Here is a 23,042-nt window from a genome sequence, read left to right as displayed (position 1 = left end):
CACACACACACACACACACACACACACACACACACACACACACACACACACACACACACACACACACACACGCACACACACACACACACACACACACACAGACACACACAAATACATGTTGCATTCAAGTCACTTATTTTTAAATAAATGCTTCCATTTTAATTAAGTTTTGGTCTTCTTTGTAACGGATGTGCAGGGAGATAATAAGTTGGACCTCAGTATTTTTAAAAGTCTGGCTATGGCCCTGGTTACACCCACACAACACATTTATGATTGAATTTTACTTTGGGGGAGGGAAAAGGTGGAACTGATATGGTGGGTGGACTTTTCTGTGTGAAAGTGTTTTTTTCTCAGTTTTACAAATAAACGGGAACCAGAGGGAGGATACTGAAGAAAAAATATTCTTTAAACTTGTGTGCTAATAAACTTTGTACATACTACATTTAGGAGTCGGAAAGACGACTGCTTCTGTTTGAATCTGATCCTCAGCATCATGGAGAGAGCAGTGGTGCGACTCACCCTTTTTGGACTTCTGGTTTCTTTGGCTACTTCGCAACCAAAAAAGGTACAGTCTGACAATTAAAAGGACGAAGATCAATGAAGCTAGAAAACAGAATAGATAAAGTATGAATAATTTGTCATAAGATCATTTTTACAAAAATGTGAAACCTGGAAATAGACTTTTATTTCTCTCTTGTTACCTGTTTAATTGTAACACATTGAACTTTGCTTCAGATAAACACAAAAAAAAAATTAGTGAAGGGCCTTTGCTCTTTGTCCCCATAAGATTGTTTTGAACTGATTTGTCATTCACTGTTTGCATGTCCTCCATTGCATGCCAACAAAATCTTTCACTTATCCATTGAAAAACAAGCAAACAAACAGCAACAAAAAAGTGGAACTGATTCCTCATTATGCAATGGTAACTAACAAGGGCAGAAATTACAGGTCCTTCTCAAAAAATTAGCATATTGTGATGAAGTTCATTATTTTCCATAATGACATGATGAAAATTTAACATTAATATATTTTAGATTCATTGCACACTAACTGAAATATTTCAGGTCTTTTATTGTCTTAATACGGATGATTGTGGCATACAGCTCATGAAAACCCAAAATTCCTATCTCACAAAATTAGCATATTTCATCCGACCAATAAAAGAAAAGTGTTTTTAATACAAAAAACGTCAACCTTCAAATAGTCATGTACAGTTATGCACTCAATACTTGGTCGGGAATCCTTTGGCAGAAATGACTGCTTCAATGCGGCGTGGCATGGAGGCAATCAGCCTGTGGCACTGCTGAGGTCTTATGGAGGCCCAGGATGCTTCGATAGCGGCCTTTAGCTCATCCAGAGTGTTGGGTCTTGAGTCTCTCAACGTTCTCTTCACAATATCCCACAGATTCTCTATGGGGTTCAGGTCAGGAGAGTTGGCAGGCCAATTGAGCACAGTGATACCATGGTCAGTAAACCATTTACCAGTGGTTTTGGCACTGTGAGCAGGTGCCAGGTCATGCTGAAAAATGAAATCTTCATCTCCATAAAGCTTTTCAGCAGATGGAAGCATGAAGTGCTCCAAAATCTCCTGATAGCTAGCTCCATTGACCCTGCCCTTGATAAAACACAGTGGACCAACACCAGCAGCTGACACGGCACCCCAGACCATCACTGACTGTGGGTACTTGACACTGGACTTCTGGCATTTTGGCATTTCCTTCTCCCCAATCTTCCTCCAGACTCTGGCACCTTGATTTCCGAATGATATGCAGAATTTGCTTTCATCCGAAAAAAGTACTTTGGACCACTGAGCAACAGTCCAGTGCTGCTTCTCTGTAGCCCAGGTCTGGGGAATGCGGCACCTGTAGCCCATTTCCTGCACACGCCTGTGCACGGTGGCTCTGGATGTTTCTACTCCAGACTCAGTCCACTGCTTCCGCAGGTCCCCCAAGGTCTGGAATCGGCCCTTCTCCACTATCTTCCTCAGGGTCCGGTCACCTCTTCTCGTTGTGCAGCATTTTCTGCCACACTTTTTCCTTCCCACAGACTTCCCACTGAGGTGCCTTGATACAGCACTCTGGGAACAGCCTATTTGTTTAGAAATTTATTTCTGTGTCTTACCCTCTTGCTTGAGGGTGTCAATAGTGGCCTTCTGGACAGCAGTCAGGTCGGCAGTCTTACCCATGATTGGGGTTTTGAGTGATGAACCAAGCTGGGAGTTTTAAAGGCCTCAGGAATCTTTTGCAGGTGTTTAGAGTTAACTCGTTGATTCAGATGATTAGGTTCATAGCTCGTTTAGAGACCCTTTTAATAATATGCTAATTTTGTGAGATAGGAATTTTGGGTTTTCATGAGCTGTATGCCAAAATCATCCGTATTAAGACAATAAAAGACCTGAAATATTTCAGTTAGTGTGCAATGAATCTAAAATATATGAATGCTAAATTTTCATCATGACATTATGGAAAATAATGAACTTTATCACAATATGCTAATTTTTTGAGAAGGACCTGTATAAATATGTCCTTACTGACCAAGTAAGCTGTAAGTTTACCACTATGATTTTTTTTCACCACCAAATAGTTCTGGTTTCAGTGTGAAGGCAAGTCCATTACTAAAATGTAAATGTTTTCCAATATATCTAAAACTAACCCATAAGTGTATAACACTAACATATAAAATATAAAAGGTTTTACATAAAATCATTTACAGTTTGCACTAGTGCTAAGGTCAAAAATCTTTTTTAACAAACAACATTGATGAAAATTGTTGAAGTGTTCTTTTTTTTCTAGTTAACTCCCACATCATTAATATAAATATACATAAAAATGTCCCAGTGGCTTTCAATAAGTGATGGAAAATTACTGTATGGGTATTGTGATTTCCATTTGTTTCAAAACCTAACAAAGTTTTTATGGCAATTGTTCTTTAAAGTTATAGTTTGGCAAGTATTCAATATGATGTGCTGAAAATAATATGAAATTAAAAAACGGGGTCACAGCAGTGTATGTCTTATATCAATGAGAAAACAAATTGGCCTTTAAAGCCCTGTATGGGGGACATTGGTGAAAAGTAAAGAAAAACTGCTCCAGCCTTATTTCCAAACATAGGTTCAAAGAGCACACCCTGTCCAGGGTGTACCCCGCCTCCCATCCATAGACTGCTGAAGATAGGCACCAGCTTCCCGGCGACCCACCATGGAAGAAGCTGTTTAGAAAATGACTGACTGACTAACTGGTTCAAAGAGCAGTTTATGGTTCAAATTTGTTTTAAGTTTCCAAGAAGAATGCTGATGTAAGGTTATCAACTGTTGTTAATTTCGTAAACAAACATGGGTGTATTTGGTCTTTTATACTTGATACTGTATGGAAACAAATGTTTTTTCAGCAATATAAGGTCACTAACTGCCTTTATTGGTTGCCAAGACCAGTGGTTTTATTTAAAATTAGGACTTTGTCAAATTTTGAATGTCAAGTTTACCATTTAAATTTAGGAAATTGGGATTTTTTGTGATACGCAACTAAGTAGATGTTTGTACAATTCTCTAATGGTGAATTTAGATGCAAATGGTGATCTCCACCTCAAATCGCTTCAACTAGGCATTTAATATCTCTGTGCACTGATACAGTTTACCCACATTTAAATGAGGCATTGTGCATCATTTTGGAAAAACTTGCCTACGTTTATTTACATTAATTTAAATGACAGCCCGATCATTTGCACTATGCAAATTGTGAAGAAAGAAATACCATCTGCTGATAGCTGGACATAATTTGTCACAGGAGAAAAAAAAAGTTAAAAAAATGACCTCTTGCACTGCATGATTTACAAAAAAAAAAAAAGTGAATAGGAATATTACAGAAGGTAGAGTTTGTCTTCTCTACCAGACAGGTGTGCCTCTTATGTTGTGCGAATATCTTATCTAATCCAAATAATTGTCTAAACTGTGTTTATTTTGTTGTCGCATTTTCATACAAGGACAGTCAGGCATGAGGTGATAGTTTTGTAATACATTTTGTTAATGTATTAATTTAGAATAACAATGATAATGTATTAATTTAGAATAACATGTCTTTCTAAAGTACAGTTAAAGTTCAGTTTAGTTCAGTATATTTGTATAAACTGGCTGTAATAGTTTTATTAATCTGATACATTCTTTTCAATCAATGTATTTATTCTCAAAATGAGTAAGTTAAAGGGATACTATAGACTATTTTATAATTATCATTGTATTATTTCTATCCTTTTGACTATTTCATTGTATCTCTTGGTTTCTGGATGCAGAAAGGACAAATGCAACCTGGTGCAAAAGCATGTGGAACTGGTTCCCATCAGCTGGAATTGATTGCTGTGTTTGCCTGTGCATGTATTTAGTACGACCTGCTTTGTGAATTACACAGAAGTACAGAAAAAATATAATATTTCTCCCTCAGTTTTAAAATTCCAATCTTTGCTCAGTTAATGGTCTGCGGAGAAATCAGTCCCTGATCTTTGTAGTTTCTATTTGCTATCTGTGTTTACATAGGAAGACCGGGACATTTACAGCTTTCATATCAACTCCATTGTGACAAGTCGATATGCCACCACCATTATAACAAGCCGTGTTGTAAATCGCATGGATGAATCAAAAGAAATTGAATTCCATGTCCAGATTCCCAAAAATGCCTTCATCAGTAAATTCACAATGTGAGTAGGAGAAAGATACATAACAACACCTGATATTTAACTATACTTATTATTTATGTTTGTTAAATACATAACTTTAAAAAAAAATGTCTTACCCCTGTAGGTTGATTGATGGTCAAGTGTATGATGGAGTTGTGAAAACTAAGGAGCAGGCTCAGCAGCAGTACACTGCTGCTGTGTCCCGTGGCCAAAGTGCTGGGATTGTCAGGTAATGCGAACACAATTCATAGGGATAATTGTTTCTGATGGTGTCTCATATTTTGCTATATGTATTTTTGCTTCTATACTTAAAAATATTCAAAATAAAATCTTATAACTTCATGCACCAATAAAAGTTTCTCATGTACTGTAGCTCTGTGGGGAGAACCATGGAGGAATTTAAAACCTCTGTAACTGTGGCAGCCCACAAAAAGGTCACCTTCGAACTCACCTATGAGGAACTGCTGAAACGCACCCTTGGCAAATACGAGCTGCAGATCCACGCTCGACCCATGCAGCCCGTGAAAGACTTTAAGGTTTATTGATTAGGGTGAAAACAACACTGGGAAACATCAGCTGTGAAGATAAATGCTTCTAACTGCTATGTTTTATTCCCACAATTAGGTTGATGTGTACATTCATGAAAAAGCTGGCATTAGTTTCATTGATGTGAAAGGAGGACTGAGCACTAAAGCCCTGGCTAATGCTATCACCAAAACACATGCAGACAAACAGGTACGGCTGATTCTGATGCTATTTTCTTTTTTATTTTGTGCATTATTGTTAAATTAAATAATGACATCAATATTAGGGATGGGTACCGAATTCGGTAATTTTAAACAGAATTCTGTTAGTACTACCTAGTCCCGATTCACATAAAATCAAATGCTACCATGTTTCGGTACCTTAACACATCATTGTGACACTGAGGAAGTGGAAGAGTGGGCAATTTTCCATGCATGAAGACAGCATTACACACACAAGAGTGTAATGACGTCAGCAGCCGCTGGTTCTGTCAACAAAGCAAGGCTGATAGAAAGCGCTCAAAAATATGGCTCTACTCTTCAAAATGCGATGCAGATTACATTCCTGCAATATTTGTGATGCGAAGTGCAAGGCCAGCGGCAGGAATACTTCTAATCTGTGGAAGCACCTGGTTAAAAGGTGCTTCCTCAAGCACAAGAGTTATCTTAAGGCTGTAGAGTGCACAATTTTCATAAGTCTCAGATATACGGCTACAACTCCTGCATTCGGCAGCGTTAGCACCCCTGGATCTGTTAACATTTCAAAATAAAATGGATTAATAGAAATGCTTTTTCATTTTGAAAATGAGGCTGTATTTTTTGACTCATAAATAAAATTAAAAACAAATAATTCAAACTGCATTTTCATTTTCTTCTCCAAGACTGCTCAGTTTGTAAATTAATTAAAATGATAAATAAAATGACATTTAACATTTCATTTTCAAAAGATGTCTCAGCAAAGTGATGAATTAGATACAATTTGGGATTTAATCTGGCAATAAATCCTGTTCTTTCAAAACATAAAACAAACTATAAAGTTACTAAATGGATACATAAATCAAAAATCTTAGGTTAGATACTAAACTAACTGCAAAGTTAATTCTGTTTCAAATTGTGGTCTCACACAAAATACAGCCTCTGGATACAGACGTGCAGCAACTGTCTGGACAGAGAGGTTAACTGAAGTTAAACCAAGTCTCAAGTTATTGCTTACACAGAAGAAACCAGTCAAGACATCTAAAATTTTGCCTATGTAGCAGAGTTGATTGTTACTAGCACGGAGATATTATTGGAGTTATTGTTTTGAGAAAAGTCTAAAATTGTGAACTCCAGGAATGTCATGAGTTATACTATCTTCTTAAAGAAATCAGTGACATCTGATGTTAGAACTCTGATGTTTTGAGTCCTATTGTGACCATTGACAGCTGATTTTAAGCTCCTCACTTGGTGCATCAATAATGTGCAGTTGTGGTTTATTCCTTCTCATATATGTACAGTGCAAGCTGTTCATAATAATGCCCACACGGGGACACCAAGAAATGTTGTAATTATGAATATGAATATATTATTTAATATTAATACTTTAATATTTATTAAATAATATTTAGATCTGTTAAGGGTTGTCCTGTGAATAACAGCCTTAAGGCAGTGGTATTAGGACAAAATAGAAAGGTGTGAGACGAGCTCTGACATTATTGAACAGCACAAACTCTGTACATACATGGAATTAATTCACACAATTTCTTAAAATACAAGAATTTATTAACAAAAATAAGTCAACTCAAAGTCAAACATATTTCAATCAACAAACTCATTACTATGCTAAAACAATCCAACTAAACTACCAAGCAGAATTAAAGAATAACGAAGACTAATGGGTCTATGTACAATACAAACAAGTTGATTAAAGATGATTGAAAACCATGACTGAAAGATTGATGCAACATTACCATGCAATGTTTATGTTTGAGAACCAAGGATTATCTTGAAGAATCTGGAAATGAAGTTAAGTTAGTCTTGGAACTAACTTAGGCAATAATCAGCAAACATTTAGACAACCATTCACAATGCAAGATCAGATCAAATATTATTTTAATAAAATAATATTTTAAGAATGATTTGCTGAATAAAACCAACCTTCTGGATGACCAATTCTCAACGGTGTTTAATTAGCTGCCTTTATTTAGTAAAATAATATTTAAAGAAATATTATTTTGAATAAGAAACAAATCTTTCTGGAGAGATGGGCTTAATGGTGTTTACTTAGTTTCCTTACTGCAGGCAGGGGGTCTGAAAGTAGGGGGGTGGTTGGTGTATGGCAAATATTTGTGACTGATTGGGGTGTGGAGGAGTTGGATTGAGGTGTGAACTGCTGCGCTTCATACCTGTAGTAGAAGCCATTCAACTGCTTTGCCAGGCGAGGATTCTGCTCAGGGTTGGGGGAAGGTCTCCTGTAGGCAGTCAGGTTTTTCAAACCATTCCAAACCGCAGAAGTGTCTCCATGTGAGAAGATTTTCTTTAGCTTCTCCCTGTAGCTTCTCTTAGCTGCTTTGATCTCCTTGGTCAGTTTGTTCCTGACCTGCTTCTATAGGGCCCGATCCACACTGCTGTGCGCCTCTTTCTTATCCCTGCACAGCTGCCTCAGATGAGAATTGAACCAAGGTTTATTGTTATTGTATGTGCAGAAGGTCTTGGCCTGCACACACATGTCCTCACAGAAACTGATGTATGATGTCACCAACTCAGTGAGTTTTTATCCCGAGTGGGCTACTTAATGTTCTGTCTGTGCTTGGGAAGTTCATTGGAGAGGTTTGCACTGTTAAAATCCCAAAGAACAATAATGAGAGAATCTATATGTTCTTTCTACACATCTGGTACCAGCTCAGCCAGTTGTTTTTCAGCATCTGATGGAGCCGCAGCTCTGCTGGCCAGGATCCCACTGGAAATAAATATGCAAATTTAAACATAATAATGTAAAAACACAAATAGCAACCCTCTACTATATAACATTAAAACCTATTTTTCATGTTTCAGGCATGGGTGTATTTCTACCCTACAGAGGACCAACAGAAAACCTGTGACAGCTGTGGAGAGCAAGGTATGAATGGAGATCTGGTTATTGTTTATGATGTCAATCGAAACAATGGACTGGGAGACATCAAGGTAAAACACAACTTATTAGCAATGTATATATAAATATGTGTGCTATAAAACTTACCCTAAACGTTGAAATATCTTCCACTCTCTTGAAAACAATATCTTTTTTGTTACTCATTCACGTGTTGTTCTTACTTCCTCTAAGACTTCAGATGGGTACTTTGTCCACCACTTTGCTCCGTCAAGTCTTCTCCGTATACCAAAGAACGTTGTGTTTATTATCGATCAAAGTGGCTCCATGCAAGGCAGAAAAATGCAACAAGTAAATTTTTAAAAGTTTTAAAAGTGTAAAGTTTGTTATTAGTTTTCCATTTGTACATTTGTGAGTGTATGGTTTACTGTATGAATACAGCTAAAACAAATGTAGCTTTATGGTTTCTTACCTTAATATTGATGTAAATGTGTGTCTTGCACAGACCAGAACTGCTTTAATCCATATTTTGAACGACCTGGCAGAAGATGACTTCTTTGGTCTTCTCAGTTTTAATAGCAATATATTTCACTGGAAACGAGAACTTCTTCAGGCCACCAGTCTAAATCTGGAGGGAGCCAAAAAATTTACACAGAATATTATAGAGAGCGGAGGTGAGATTTCTCAATAAATGGGAATACGAACATCTTGCAGCAGGATGGCAATTACATTTATTTTTTCTCTTCTTTCAGCTACAGACATCAATGCAGCCGTGTTGGAAGGGGCACGCATGTTGAATACACATCCTAGGGAAGGTTCAGCTTCCATCCTTATACTTCTTACAGATGGAGACCCTACCTCAGGTTATTTTAAAACACACTGGCATACACTGCAATAAGACAAAAATAAGAATCTCAAAAAGTTAATTCGAAAATAAAATATTTAGTTTGTGGGTGAAAGCTATTTCTCCATCCATTCATGGTGTAAATTAAAAGTACACTTTCTTGCAGTTGTACGATTTTATTAGTTTAAGTAGTTTTGTTTACAAAAAGTTCAGAAATATCTAAATCTAACCTCAGTTGTAAAAACCAGACACTATGGGTTGCTGCATGATGTTATTTATTCAACAAACGATGAAGCGAAACTGAAACAAAGTTTATAATTAAGCCCCCAAAACACGGAATACAGCTGAGACCACTGTATAATTTGAACCAAATTTACAGTGTAAGAAAATGGCAAACAACTTCACCTTTTTACAATTTTTAGTACATTAGTTGGCATAGTAAATATTTTACTTAGCCATTAATATATTTCTGTCAGGGACTTCTGAGATTTGGTAGGACCAACATGCAAACAAGAGTGCTGGAGCCACATTGTGAGTGGAAGAGCTTTTTTAATAATAATAAAACTTTCAAAAGATCATGGAACACAGGCAGGTAAACAAACATGGAGCAGGTAGTAGCCAGGAGGAACCAGAGGAGAACAACGAAAACCAGAGTGTAAATACAGAGGTAGAGTGGAGAATCGACCAAGAACCAGGGGAGCTAATCAGGAGGAATCTGGAACAGCTGGTGAGGAGGGAGAATGCAGGACAACTGAAGGAGGGAGGCTAATAAACAAAGATGACCAGGGAGTCCAGGGAAGTAACAGTAATATCTAAAGACAAAAATTAATTATGAGTCTAAACTACAACGAATGAACTAAAATAACAGCAACTGAAAAACAAAAAACAGGGAAGAGCAGAGAAAACAAACAAGGAACTCAAACTCAGAACCTGGAGAACAGAATAAGGAAACTAAAACTCCGAACACAGGCATATCATGACCATTACTGTATTTATTGTCAGTGATGACAGCTTCAGTCATCAAAAAGTAAAGGAATGAAAGCCTGCTTTGCTTCAATCCTCACCGAAATGTAGCTGCTGAGCTTGAAGAGAGTGAGTTGGATACAAATCCCTGGCTTTGTTTACATTGTTGACAGAAATACTGACAACAACAAAATTAAACATTCAAGGTTTCTGATACAGTTATCTTTTCTAAAACTACACGAAATGTTTACAGTATACCAAAAGTCTTGAAAGGTAATTAATCTTGACTTAGTATTGATTTGCTTTTGCATGTAATTTATATGCTATATTATAATTTTTTACATTTGAGATAGCTGTCTGATTAGTGTTGTTGAAGTTTGATTACAGTCAGCAATTTCTTGTGTCATTGTAGGAGAGACAAATCTTGAAAACATACACTCAAACGTAAGACAGGCGATTGCAGGAAAATTTCCTCTCTACTGTCTTGGTTTTGGATTTGATGTCAACTTTGCGTTCTTGGAGAAGATGTCATTGTGGAACAGTGGTATAGCAAGACGGATTTATGACGACTCTGATGCTGATTTACAGCTCAAGGTATTTTGTCAATTTCGCCAATGACCTTCTTATCAATGAATTTCCAACTTTTTTACACAGAAAAAAACTGTAAGCATCACAGAAAAGAGGTAAAAAATCAATACCATGTCAAATACTATGTCGTCAGGGTTTCTATGAAGAAGTGGCCACTCCTCTGTTAACAGATGTGGAAATGATCTACGGAGGTGGAACCAATCTAACCCAGACTAACTTCAGTCAGTATTACAACGGCTCTGAGATTGTGGTTGCCGGTGAGATCATTGACAACAACATTGAAACCTTCAGGCCACAAGTTTTGGCTATTTCAGTAAGTTATCATATCAAACTAGGAGTACTTTCTTCTAAAAAAATGTATTATTAAGTTTGTTTGTACTGACATTAAAATAATTTTTGCATTTTGACAGAGAAAAAGAAAGGTGACATTTGTTAATACCCATGGCTCTGTGGATTCTTCGGCTGGAACAGTCGCTGATGGTCTTCTTCAGAGGGTTTGGGCCTACCTAACTGTTAAACAACTTCTGGAGAAAGAGTGAGTGGGGAATATGTTAAATTTTTTATTTTTCTATTTTTTATTTTGTTTGCAGCGGTTCATTAAAATTTTCACATATGGATACATAACGGTTTCTCAATGTAAAGTGTTGTTCTTCAGCAGAGTTGGACTGAACAACAATAAATAATTTGCAACTTTGCTCTTCTTCTGCATCACTATGACGATACAAAGTAGTGAAAGTATCCAATATGGTAATTTGAGAATGTATTGGATAGTTAAATCATTTTTAAGATACTTAAGAGTATTAAGAGAATTTTTAATAAAATGTAAATAATAATATATTAATAATATATACTCCTTTTTCATTGTATTATTATCCTTTGTGCTTTGCCTGTCCTTTCCATTTAATGTCAGAAAGAAACATCTTAGTTGATAATAATTTTAAATCTAAACTTACCACAGCTATGAAAATAGCATTAGCAGAGTTAATGCGCTCAAGTAAAATTAAACATTAGGCCCATTTCACACACTGCTGAGACTGTACTACAGCAATAAAATCAGGCAGATGAATACAATTTGTGTAGTCTTGCAATAGTCTTTCAAGAGTCAATGTGTCAAATACATTTCACAGCAACACCTTTAAAAAAAGACTAAAGTATGTTCATTTTGCTCTTTTAAAGCTTCTTTATTATCCATAAAAAGAATATGAAAGGACAACAATGTTTTAAGAAGAAAATCTAGGTAATTGTTCTTTATAGACGGGACAAAATTGGATACTTTTTCCACAGTGGCCTAAACAAGCACAGGACTGCATAACACAAAAACACCTCATACCAGCTGTCAACCATAATAGTGCATGTGTGATGATTTGGGCCTTATGGGGACCTTATTGTCATTGAGCTCAATATGAACTTATCTGCTTATCAAACTATGCTAGAGTGAAAAATATGACCAAAGAAATGATCTAAAACCTGAGCAAACTAAAGCAATGTTGTTAGGAAGTAAAGGTAAAAATTCCTTAACAACAATGTGAAATTCCTTAAAATTACTGCCACCTAATGTGGGTCTACAAAACTTGTAAGCATTATGTGTACTTAGTTATTTACAAAGAGCTTTTCCAGTTTGGCTCATTTTTGTTTAACAAATAGCAACAGTGTGCAATCTGCCTTTGTACACTTGAGGTTAGATTTAAATAATCAGAGAATTGCCAAGGATAATTTTGATTATCCTTTTAATATTTGGATAAAAAAAAACAATCCACAGTAATTTTAAACTTTGTTTACCCAGTTCTTGTTTTTAATTCTAATTCTAGTTCAGTTTATTTCTATAGCGCCAATTCACAACAAATATATTCACTTTACAAAAAATGTCAGTTCAACCAATCATATAGGCACATTCAAAGTCAACTACATACAATCTGATGTGATTCTAGTTATTAAACAATCCCGTCAGGTTCAGCTTATTATTCAAACTGGTAACAAATGTGTTCTATCTAAGGAAACCCAGCATATTAAGTCACTGACTTGCAGGGTATCTAAATGCAACTCCATGTACAGTCATTGAGGAGGAACACCCTCTTTCAGGTCTTAGGTTTTATAGATCAGCATATCATAAAATGTGTGTACTTCTCATCAGGCCTGTCTATAGAGATTATAAGCAGCTGTGAGATGTACAGTAATGTTTGTAATAGTTATATAAATAGCATAAATATTAAAAGTGGGCCTATCATTTTTTTTGATGCAGTTTATCTCAGTTGTCACACTGTAGATGTTGTGAAACAGGTTGCTGGTATCTGGACCTGAGAAAGAGAAAGTGAAGAGTGAAACTTTGGAGCTGTCCCTGAAGTACAGCTTTGTGACCCCACTAACATCCATGGTGGTCACCAAGCCACAGGGGGAGAACACGGATGTCCTTCACAAACCCAAGGAGGGAGAAGGAGCAGGTCACACTAAATATTTACTACTATATACTATATACTCTGTCTTCTTTTTTTAATGGAATCAGTAGCTTAATCTCCCAGTAGAAAGCACTTGAATTGAAATGATGAGCAACGCATGAAAAACAAAATTATCCACCTAATCACAGCTCACAGATCCATCTGTAATTAATTTACCGACTAATTTTACCTTTAAAACCCACAATAATAAGCAAATTTAAAACAAACATTTTATTTCATCCTATGTCCGAACAGAAAGTATTCTGTCTATATTGTATAAAATACCCTTGATTTTTCTTGGGTTGTCAGGATGTGATATTTTGGACTTTTGTTTGTGGTTTTGTATATACTTTTCATCCAGCTGTTTCTAGTTTGGGTTTTGCCGTCTATTTATTTCCTTTTGCCCCCTGTTAGTTTTTTTTTTCCTCTACCGCCTCCTAGTGTGTGTTGTGTTTCTCTCCTCTCGTTTTTAGTTTCTTAGAAGTTGCTTTCTTTTTACTTTGTGTGATATTATTATAATAATAATTATTGTTATTATAGTTCTTGTCTTCCTTGGATTCTTTAGTTTAGTTCCTCTTTTAGTATCTCTGTATTTATTTATGGTTAAGTATTTGTTCTCTTTTTAGCTCTTCCTTATAGGTTAGTTTTTGTTATTGTTATTTTTGGTATGTACATATTCTGGCTCTCTGTTCCCTTTCCAGTCAATTCTTTCAGCGTGGTCAGGTTTGTTTACTTTAATAATCAGGTTCTCTTTATGGGCTCTTTGTTTGTTCTTAGGTTGTTGTTGTTCCCGATCCCTCTAGTTTCTCTGTTTACTTTAGTTCATGGTTATTCTAATTTTCTTATGCTTCATTTGATTATTTATCTTTGTCTATAGGTTTGCTTGGTCTGTGTTTCTCTTTATTGTTAGTCACTTCGCCCTTGCTCAGTCTTTCTATTTGTTTCACCTGTTCCTTCTGCCTCCTTGTCACACCTGTTCCTTGTTCCTTTGATTACCTGCCCTTTGTATTTCCTTAGTATATTAGTTAGTCTGGTTTATGTGTTCTTTGCTGGTTCCTCATTTCACACCCGTTCACAACCCGCTGATTGAGTTCAGTGTTTCTGCTACGTTCCTGCAGTTTATACTCGAGTAAGCTTTGGACTGTACTCATGCCTTGTACCTGCAGTGAGTTTGCTGCTTTGCTTCGCCTTGTAACTTGGGAAATAAACTGAAGACCGATTCACAATGCTGCTGCCGAGCTCTTGTCTGCGCTTTGGTCCACCCAAAAACCCCAATGTGACATGGGTATATTGTTTACATTTGTAAAGAACAGCAAAAGCAGATTTCCAAAGTTTAGTTTTAATTTGCCGAATTGGGAGGAATTATATGTCTATATTTACAGCAATTTTAATTGCGGGAATGTAATTTTAAAGGTGTACAACCCATGTCACTAAGGAATGATAACATATGCTTTCTCAATAGTCTTTGTATCATGTGCAGGGTGACATCTTCCCATTACAATCTTGAAATTAACAGATGAATGTGATTTTAACATTATCATCCCTTTGTTTTGAATAGGAGATGTTGGACTCTCTGGTCGTGCTGGTTTTCCTGGTTTCCATGGTATAACAGACCACACACTGTAGCTGTGTTATGAGTAGCACCACATGAAATGTCTTAGCTGTTTAAACATAGTTGTAAAACCGGGGTCTGCAGTAAAGTCATTCCTTTCTCTGTAAGTTTAAAACTACCACTCAAATTGACTTGCAAAATGTATTTTCTTTTTCACCCATAATTTTAAGGTATAGTTTTTATGAACAGTTTCTTAGATTAAAATGATACAATGTAAATATTTAGCCCCAAACCTTTTCCTTCTTAACACGGTATAACTATACTGATCATTGTGCAAATAACAGAACATTAAAATAGTAAATAGCAGCAATACAGTTGGAGCTTATTCATGAACTTGTTAAAAATACATTACCATATAATAAAAAAATAAAGAGCTTGAAACAGAAAACAATGTTTAACAATGATTATTAAACATAATAATTACAGAGCTTTCTATTATTAGATTATTACTGGAGAGCAAACGACAGCTGAATTAGCATGTGTTTGGTTCACTGCTATGATTTCTATTCTAGAAAGATACACTGTAATGAACTACCGCAAATTAATAAATCTAATCCAAGGATAGTAGGGTCTTGATAATAGTGAACAAGAGCTTGCAGGGACATTTGAACCCATCTTTTCCAGCTACCACAATGACCTTGCATTCAGTATTATGTTATACATCTGAGAATGGATGGAAATTAGCTTTCTAGAGTAAGAGTTATCTTAGCTAATTCATTAATTTGATTATATCCAGTTATTTGCTGCAGAAGCTTTACTAATATATGCAGAGTAGGGCTTTGGAGAAGATTGTTTGGTTATTTCTATTAGTGTTTCTAAAATTGCTTTGACCTAAGATTTCCTACAACTTTCTAACTTCCTGCTAAATCAAAACATTTGAGTGTGGATTCAATAAACTGTCACTAATTTTGCGACCATAATCTAGAAGTGAAAATTACAATTGGATTAGTAGTAAAGGCAATATTTTTGGATTGATTATTTTGGTGTGTCATGTCAAATGTTTTGAAGAAGAATAGGACCAGGAATGTGATTCACAGTGTCACCAATAAAAGATAAAGTACACATTTAGATTTAGTCGAAACTGAGTATAGATATCACTACTGTAGCATAAATATATAAATGTATTTTAATACTTTACATTCTTTTTAATTATGTAAAATTTTTGGTTTCTATTTTCAAAGATATGTAGATAAATAACTTTGCAAAATTTTAATGTTATAACCCCTTTCTTTTTAGGGTGGTCTCCACTCTTAAATCCTCTTGGTTTTCCTGCAGTTCCAACCCTTGGCTTAAGTATGACATACCACACATAAGATCTACTATAAGCAGCATTGCAAAAATTAATTTCTTGATACGGGCAATGATAAAATCAGCTAGGTTTTTCTCTTTCATTAAATATAACAATTCAATCATTAGGTAATATTTCTTTTTTTGTTTTTACCTCCCTCTCATTTAGCATTTTCAGACAATTTAGTCACAATAATTGTTAAAGAAAATATTCCAAATTCACCCTTGTAGATAATTGCAAATAAACAAAACAAGGAATACTGCTGGAAGAGCACCAAATCTGTCTGTGATAATGACTTAATAATGGGTGATATCCAAGGCTTACCAAGTTCAAAACTAGCACAATGTGTTCACTTTGAAGAACAATGTTTGACATGTATTGGCAGGCATCAAAAATTAGTAGTTTCCCATCTTAACAGCTTTAATTTAGTAGCCTACTGAACCAGACTGAGTTTGGGTTTTGCCGTCTATTTATTTCCTTTTGCCCCCTGTTAGTTTTTTTTTTCCTCTACCGCCTCCTAGTGTGTGTTGTGTTTCTCTCCTCTCGTTTTTAGTTTCTTAGAAGTTGCTTTCTTTTTACTTTGTGTGATATTATTATTATTATAATTATTATTATTATAGTTCTTGTCTTCCTTGGATTCTTTAGTTTAGTTCCTCTTTTAGTATCTCTGTATTTATTTATGGTTAGGTATTTGTTCTCTTACCAGCTCTTCCTTATAGGTTAGTTTTTGTTATTGTTATTTTTGGTATGTACATATTCTGGCTCTCTGTTCCCTTTCCAGTCAATTCTTTCAGCGTGGTCAGGTTTGTTTACTTTAATAATCAGGTTCTCTTTATGGGCTCTTTGTTTGTTCTTAGGTTGTTGTTGTTCCCGATCCCTCTAGTTTCTCTGTTTACTTTAGTTCATGGTTATTCTAATTTTCTTATGCTTCATTTGATTATTTATCTTTGTCTATAGGTTTGCTTGGTCTGTGTTTCTCTTTATTGTTAGTCACTTCGCCCTTGCTCAGTCTTTCTATTTGTTTCACCTGTTCCTTCTGCCTCCTTGTCACACCTGTTCCTTGTTCCTTTGATTACCTGCCCTTTGTATTTCCTTAGTATATTAGTTAGTCTGGTTTATGTGTTCTTTGCTGGTTCCTCATTTCACACCCGTTCACAACCCGCTGATTGAGTTCAGTGTTTCTGCTACGTTCCTGCAGTTTATACTCGAGTAAGCTTTGGACTGTACTCATGCCTTGTACCTGCAGTGAGTTTGCTGCTTTGCTTCGCCTTGTAACTTGGGAAATAAACTGAAGACCGATTCACAATGCTGCTGCCGAGCTCTTGTCTGCGCTTTGGTCCACCCAAAAACCCCAATGTGACATGGGTATATTGTTTACATTTGTAAAGAACAGCAAAAGCAGATTTCCAAAGTTTAGTTTTAATTTGCTGAATTGGGAGGAATTATATGTCTATATTTACAGCAATTTTAATTGCGGGAATGTAATTTTAAAGGTGTACAACCCATGTCACTAAGGAATGATAACATATGCTTTCTCAATAGTCTTTGTATCATGTGCAGGGTGACATCTTCCCATTACAATCTTGAAATTAACAGATGAATGTGATTTTAACATTATCATCCCTTTGTTTTGAATAGGAGATGTTGGACTCTCTGGTCGTGCTGGTTTTCCTGGTTTCCATGGTATAACAGACCACACACTGTAGCTGTGTTATGAGTAGCACCACATGAAATGTCTTAGCTGTTTAAACATAGTTGTAAAACCGGGGTCTGCAGTAAAGTCATTCCTTTCTCTGTAAGTTTAAAACTACCACTCAAATTGACTTGCAAAATGTATTTTCTTTTTCACCCATAATTTTAAGGTATAGTTTTTATGAACAGTTTCTTAGATTAAAATGATACAATGTAAATATTTAGCCCCAAACCTTTTCCTTCTTAACACGGTATAACTATACTGATCATTGTGCAAATAACAGAACATTAAAATAGTAAATAGCAGCAATACAGTTGGAGCTTATTCATGAACTTGTTAAAAATACATTACCATATAATAAAAAAATAAAGAGCTTGAAACCAATAAAAGATAAAGTACACATTTAGATTTAGTCGAAACTGAGTATAGATATCACTACTGTAGCATAAATATATAAATGTATTTTAATACTTTACATTCTTTTTAATTATGTACAATTTTTGGTTTCTATTTTCAAAGATATGTAGATAACTTTGCAAAGTTTTAATGTTATAACCCCTTTCTTTTTAGGTTGGTCTCCTCTCCACTCAAATCCTCGTCCTTTTCCTGCATTTCCAGCCCTTAGCTTAGGTATGACATACCACACATAAGATCTACTATAAGCAGCATTGCAAAAATTAATTTCTTGATATGGGCAATGATAAAATCAGCATTTTTAGCTAGGTTTTTCTCTTTCATTAAATATAACAATTCAATCATTAGGCAATATTTCTTTTTTTGTTTTTACCTCCCTCTCATTTAACATTTTCAGACAATTTAGTCACAATAATTGTTAAAGAAAATATTCCAAATTCACCCTTGTAGATAATTGCAAATAAACAAAACAAGGAATACTGCTGGAAGAGCACCAAATCTGTCTGTGATAATGACTTAATAATGGGTGATTTCCAAGGCTTATCGAGTTCAAAACTAGCACAATGTGTTCACTTTGAAGAACAATGTTTGACATGTATTGGTAGGCATCAAAAATTAGTAGTTTCCCATCTTAACAGCTTTAATTTAGTAGAATACTGACCCAGACTGAGAGACCATTTAGAGGCTCATAAAACTTATCACATTATGGACCTATGTTATAAATGAGTTTCACTTTCTGCCATGAGGGAAAAAATATTAAATATTAAATTTTTTTAGATGTAGATGTTTACTTTACTAATTATAATTTCTCTTCAATGACAGATGAGGAATCTGATTTAGTTTATGGTAAGTAGTTTTTACTAAGCTTATAATGATCAAATTTTTTTTAAATGACATCTGCCGGGTTCAGTTTATGAGCAATAATGTTTCTTTTAAGTGTGTAATTAAAGAGATAACGTATTTGCCACCATACAGATTTCTTCTCATTTTGCTTTTTTGTCGCACCTAAATCTTACAGATCATCAAACAAAACATTTTAATTCAGACAAGGACAACCTGAGTAAATACTAAATGTTTTTTCATTTCTTAAATGAAAAAGGCTATCCAAACCAAGCTGACCCTATCTAAGAAGTAATTCCTCCACAAATCAAATAACTGGTTGTGCCACACTTGGCAGCAGAACTGCTATCAAGCATTTTGGTAACTGCAACAGGTCTTTACATCGCCCTGAAGGAATTTTAATCCATGTTTCTTTGCAGAATAGTTTTAATTCAGTCACACAGTATGTGTGCTGCTGACTACCTGGTGAGACTCACAACCCTTCAGTCTCACAAACTGTGGTCTGTTTGTCAGGTAGTCTTTGATCCAGGAGATTGTTGAGGCTCCACCTGAGTTTTTTGGAGTTTCTGACAAAGCAAATCAGGTTGGATTGTATTAAATGCACTGGAGAAATCAAAGAACATGATCCTCACAGTGCTGCTTGCTTTGTCCAGATGACAGTGGGTTTGTTGAAGCAGATGTATGATGGCATCTTCAACTCCAACTCCACAGCAATAAGCAAATTGAAGGGGGTCCTGATGGTTTATTGTTTGCTTATTCAGGTGGGCCAACAGGAGCCTCTAGGACCTTCTTGATGTGGGATGTCAGGGCACCATGTCTATAGTCATTGAGGACTGATGATTGAGTTTTCTTTGGTACCAGAACAAGACAGGAGGTCTTCTATAAGACTAGTTACTTAGGTTATATTTCACTGATATAACATTTTGTTTGATCTGAAACATGTAAATGTGAGACAAAAAGCAAAAACAGAGGAAATCTATAAATAAGCAAACATGTTTTTGACATTGTGTGTACTGAACCTGTTGCTCAAAAAGGTTGAGGCAATGTCCTCCTCTCTGAGACTGACTTTCAATAGATTGCATGATCTAAACATCCTTTTATGTTTTGTTTACAGCTGCTCAGGTGCCCAAGAGGTTCAATGTAGATGACACATTTGAGACTTCTGGTTAAGTATTAAAACAAAAACATTTACAGTTTCCATTCAAACATAAATTAACAAATGTGATTATTTTTGCAGCTGCTTGGTGGAGCAGTTGTTAACACCGTTGCCTGGGATCAAGATCACTTTGCATTATTGTTTCTCTCCATAATTCATAAAAAATATATATTATTACCAGAAGATTTAAACTGATATACAATGATTAGTACATGGATACAAAATGGTTTGTTTACTACTACAAAACAGTAGTAGTTTGGAATGAAATGGTAACAGGTTTGTGACATATGCGGACAAATTAGCGAAAGGATGAACTGACCTGAAACCAATAATGCTGGGTAAAAGCACAAAATTTAACACTTTTCAGTATGACTGAGCTGTATCTAATGATATTCATAAAATGTTCTTAAATGCAACTCAGGGTATTATAGTGTTTGCTGAAAGTAATAACTGTTTCTGTCTATGATGTTTGTATTCTTACACAAGCCATCTCTCTCTTTCCAGTTCCAGTTCCAGTTCCAGTTCCAGTTCCAGTTTCTCACAGATTTTTGCTGAAAACTGAAAATCAATCGCCTCCACTTTGCTTTGATGTCGATGGAGTTGTAATTTTTAAACTTCTTCATTATCCAAGCAAGGGTCAGTAACATTCCTGCTTGTAGCATTGCAAGCAAAATGTTTCTTTCTAAAACTCCTCAGTGAGAGTCCCATATGTTTCCCTGTTAAAATGGTCTTGATATTTATTTAATATCATTGAAATTAGAGCTGTATATAAATGGTGAGCTGGATTTGGTGACAAATGGGGGCTTCACTAAGATCGTTATTCACGTCAGTGCTGACCAGCGTGTTGAGATTGATACGGAGGGAATCAATCTTCATCAGGGACAGTCCACGACATCCCACATTGAGCAGGATCCAATCACAGCTGGAAGGTGATCTTTTTATTTACAAGTTATATATTTTTTCTACACAAAAAAAAAAATCTCATATTTCAGAATGGCATTTTTGTGATGGATGCTTATAATCAGTTGTTACTTATTAGTTGCAACCTCTGAATTAAAGTTTGCAGAGGGACTTGATTTAAAATCCTATTTTTAGGCCTTGTTGTCGTTCTTGCCATGATAAAATGACAAATTGCCTGTCCATAAATACTCGATAGAGATGTGGACTTAAATAACCTTATATCCAGGGTACTATTATGATGGTATGAAACTTTTTCAAAGGCTCAAAAACTGAAATTAATCCTAGGTTGTGAACATTTTTCTAGTCTTACAGTGATCAGGCGTGACAAAGAAATAGATGTTGCAGTAGAGGACGTGCGTTTGGTCATCTTAGTTCATGAGAAGGACGGCAACAAATTCCTTTGGCCTGCTTTGAGGCTGAAGCCATCTGCCCACAACCTTGAAGGACTTTTAGGTTAGTGAAAAGTCTGCATTTTCTTGGTGAACATTTAATAACAATGAATTGACTGTTGCTAGCAGGGCATCTAAACACAGTATCCTTTGACTATTCTAAAGGGCCAACTTTTCCATGTTATGTCTTATATTTCTGAGTGCAGCTTTAAAGCCAGCAGATTATCAGGAGGTCCAACAACAATCTGATACAAAACTGAAGATCAAAGACAGAGAGATTTCTGTTTCCAGGTAAATTTTGCATTCTGTACTTTTTGCATTTGTTGCAAAATTAAAAGAGTTGTTTAAACATGTTTTTCTTCTGCAGCTCCACTGCAGATGACTACAGCAATCCCAATCCTGTGCCAATCCGCTGTTGGCTTACATCAGTTGATTTTGCCCTGGAGAGAACTTTGAATGATTACTTTGTTGCACAACTTTAACTGGAAGCCGTCCTAAATAAATTTTAAAAAGTACAAAGTTAAAATAAAATGACACAGCTTGACACCAATATTCAAAAGGCATTTAGTCAGGATCAGTAAAACAATGATACATTAATTAAAAAAAACAACAAGTAAACTAAAATTATTGTTCAATGGCCTAACCAAGTACTGGTTTCTGTTTATTAGATCCTGACTGTGTGTTAGTAAAGGCATGCGGAGATTGTGACTTATTTTGAGATCACATAGGTGTTTTGGCTCATACATATTTTCTTGCTTTCTGTCTTGAAAATGTAAGTTTCAAAACATTTTATCTTCATTGCAGTTTTTTATGAAACAGCATTTTGCTCATATCTTGTCTAATCAACACTGTAAAAAGCCTGAAAATATTTGAAAACGTCATAAATAAATTTGCACCTGAAAACACATAATTTATGTCTAATAAAGAATGTGTACCAAGTCAAATTGTCTACATTTTTTTCTTTACATGCTTTCAAATTAGTGTGGTTATGTTGCACAAAATGTGTGTGAGCAAAGTCCAGAGGCTGAACATTCAGAGTCAATAGTAAAGGTTATATACACAACAAACGTCTGTTGACTGTGTGGTAGAGGCTGGGTGGAGTTGTTGTGTATGGGTATTTTAAAAAAAATATATTTTTAATACTATGGGGGCTTGTGAAGACTGAGATATGAATTGGCTTTAAAAATGTGTACAAACGAAAACTGACTCTGAGTTTAAATGAAAGTTTCAGGTGCTACAGTTTGAATCTGCCCTGAGACATTATGGAGCGAGCTGTGGTGCAGCTCAGCCTCTTTGGGGTGCTGCTGGCTTTGGCTGCTGCACAACCAACAAAGGTATAGTATGGCAACAGGAGAGAGAACCTGCTGTAAGATAACTGAATGTATAGATTATCTGTTTCAATAATAAATGATTTTATAATCTTTTATTCATGAATAGCTTTTAATGTCTTTGTAAGCATATTTTTGTCTGATGCAACACTGTTAGCTCTACCTCAGATTTAAAAAAAAAAAAAAACTAGTTAGGGACCACTGTGCTCTACATGGTTAAGCTTAGTGTGAGTTGTTTATATGCTCCCTACTGTGTAAATGTACATTCATCATTTATTT

General features: G+C 35.5%; 1 protein-coding gene across 5 annotated transcripts; it reads left to right on the top strand.

The window, feature by feature from the left end:
- Positions 1 to 361: 361 nt before the first annotated feature.
- On the top strand, positions 362 to 22,379 carry LOC124857346 (inter-alpha-trypsin inhibitor heavy chain H3-like). Of its 5 annotated transcripts, none has more exons than XM_047348566.1 (24): positions 362 to 565; positions 4,526 to 4,686; positions 4,790 to 4,894; positions 5,039 to 5,201; positions 5,290 to 5,400; positions 8,223 to 8,351; positions 8,491 to 8,607; positions 8,762 to 8,930; positions 9,009 to 9,119; positions 10,476 to 10,657; positions 10,785 to 10,964; positions 11,062 to 11,186; positions 12,929 to 13,089; positions 14,642 to 14,686; positions 15,932 to 15,988; positions 17,622 to 17,666; positions 18,247 to 18,306; positions 18,913 to 18,936; positions 20,045 to 20,095; positions 20,609 to 20,722; positions 20,847 to 21,015; positions 21,351 to 21,499; positions 21,642 to 21,726; positions 21,803 to 22,379. In XM_047348566.1, exons 1-24 carry the CDS (start codon positions 494 to 496, stop codon positions 21,915 to 21,917), a joined length of 2,700 nt encoding a protein of 899 aa, XP_047204522.1. In that variant the 5' UTR covers positions 362 to 493; the 3' UTR covers positions 21,918 to 22,379. The 5 variants fall into 5 exon arrangements, with proteins under 5 accessions (XP_047204522.1, XP_047204521.1, XP_047204520.1 ...); XM_047348565.1 differs by having other exon boundaries at positions 20,597 to 20,722; XM_047348564.1 differs by having other exon boundaries at positions 20,591 to 20,722.
- The last annotated feature ends 663 nt before the right edge of the window (positions 22,380 to 23,042 follow it).

Source organism: Girardinichthys multiradiatus, chromosome 20 (assembly GCF_021462225.1).
Source record: "Girardinichthys multiradiatus isolate DD_20200921_A chromosome 20, DD_fGirMul_XY1, whole genome shotgun sequence".
Lineage (NCBI taxonomy): Eukaryota > Metazoa > Chordata > Actinopteri > Cyprinodontiformes > Goodeidae > Girardinichthys > Girardinichthys multiradiatus.
This window is presented reverse-complemented; position numbering and strand designations above follow the sequence as displayed.

What these genes read in the sequence shown, in the direction of transcription:
- LOC124857346 (XM_047348564.1), top strand. Translation starts at nt 494, where the DNA reads ATGGAGAGAGCAGTGGTGCGACTCACCCTTTTTGGACTTCTGGTTTCT. An exon ending in CAAGGAGGGAGAAGGAGCAG is followed by an intron (nt 13,090 to 14,641) that starts GTCACACTAAAT and finishes TGTTTTGAATAG; the next exon opens with GAGATGTTGGACTCTCTGGT. An exon ending in TGGTTTTCCTGGTTTCCATG is followed by an intron (nt 14,687 to 15,931) that starts GTATAACAGACC and finishes CTTTCTTTTTAG; the next exon opens with GGTGGTCTCCACTCTTAAAT.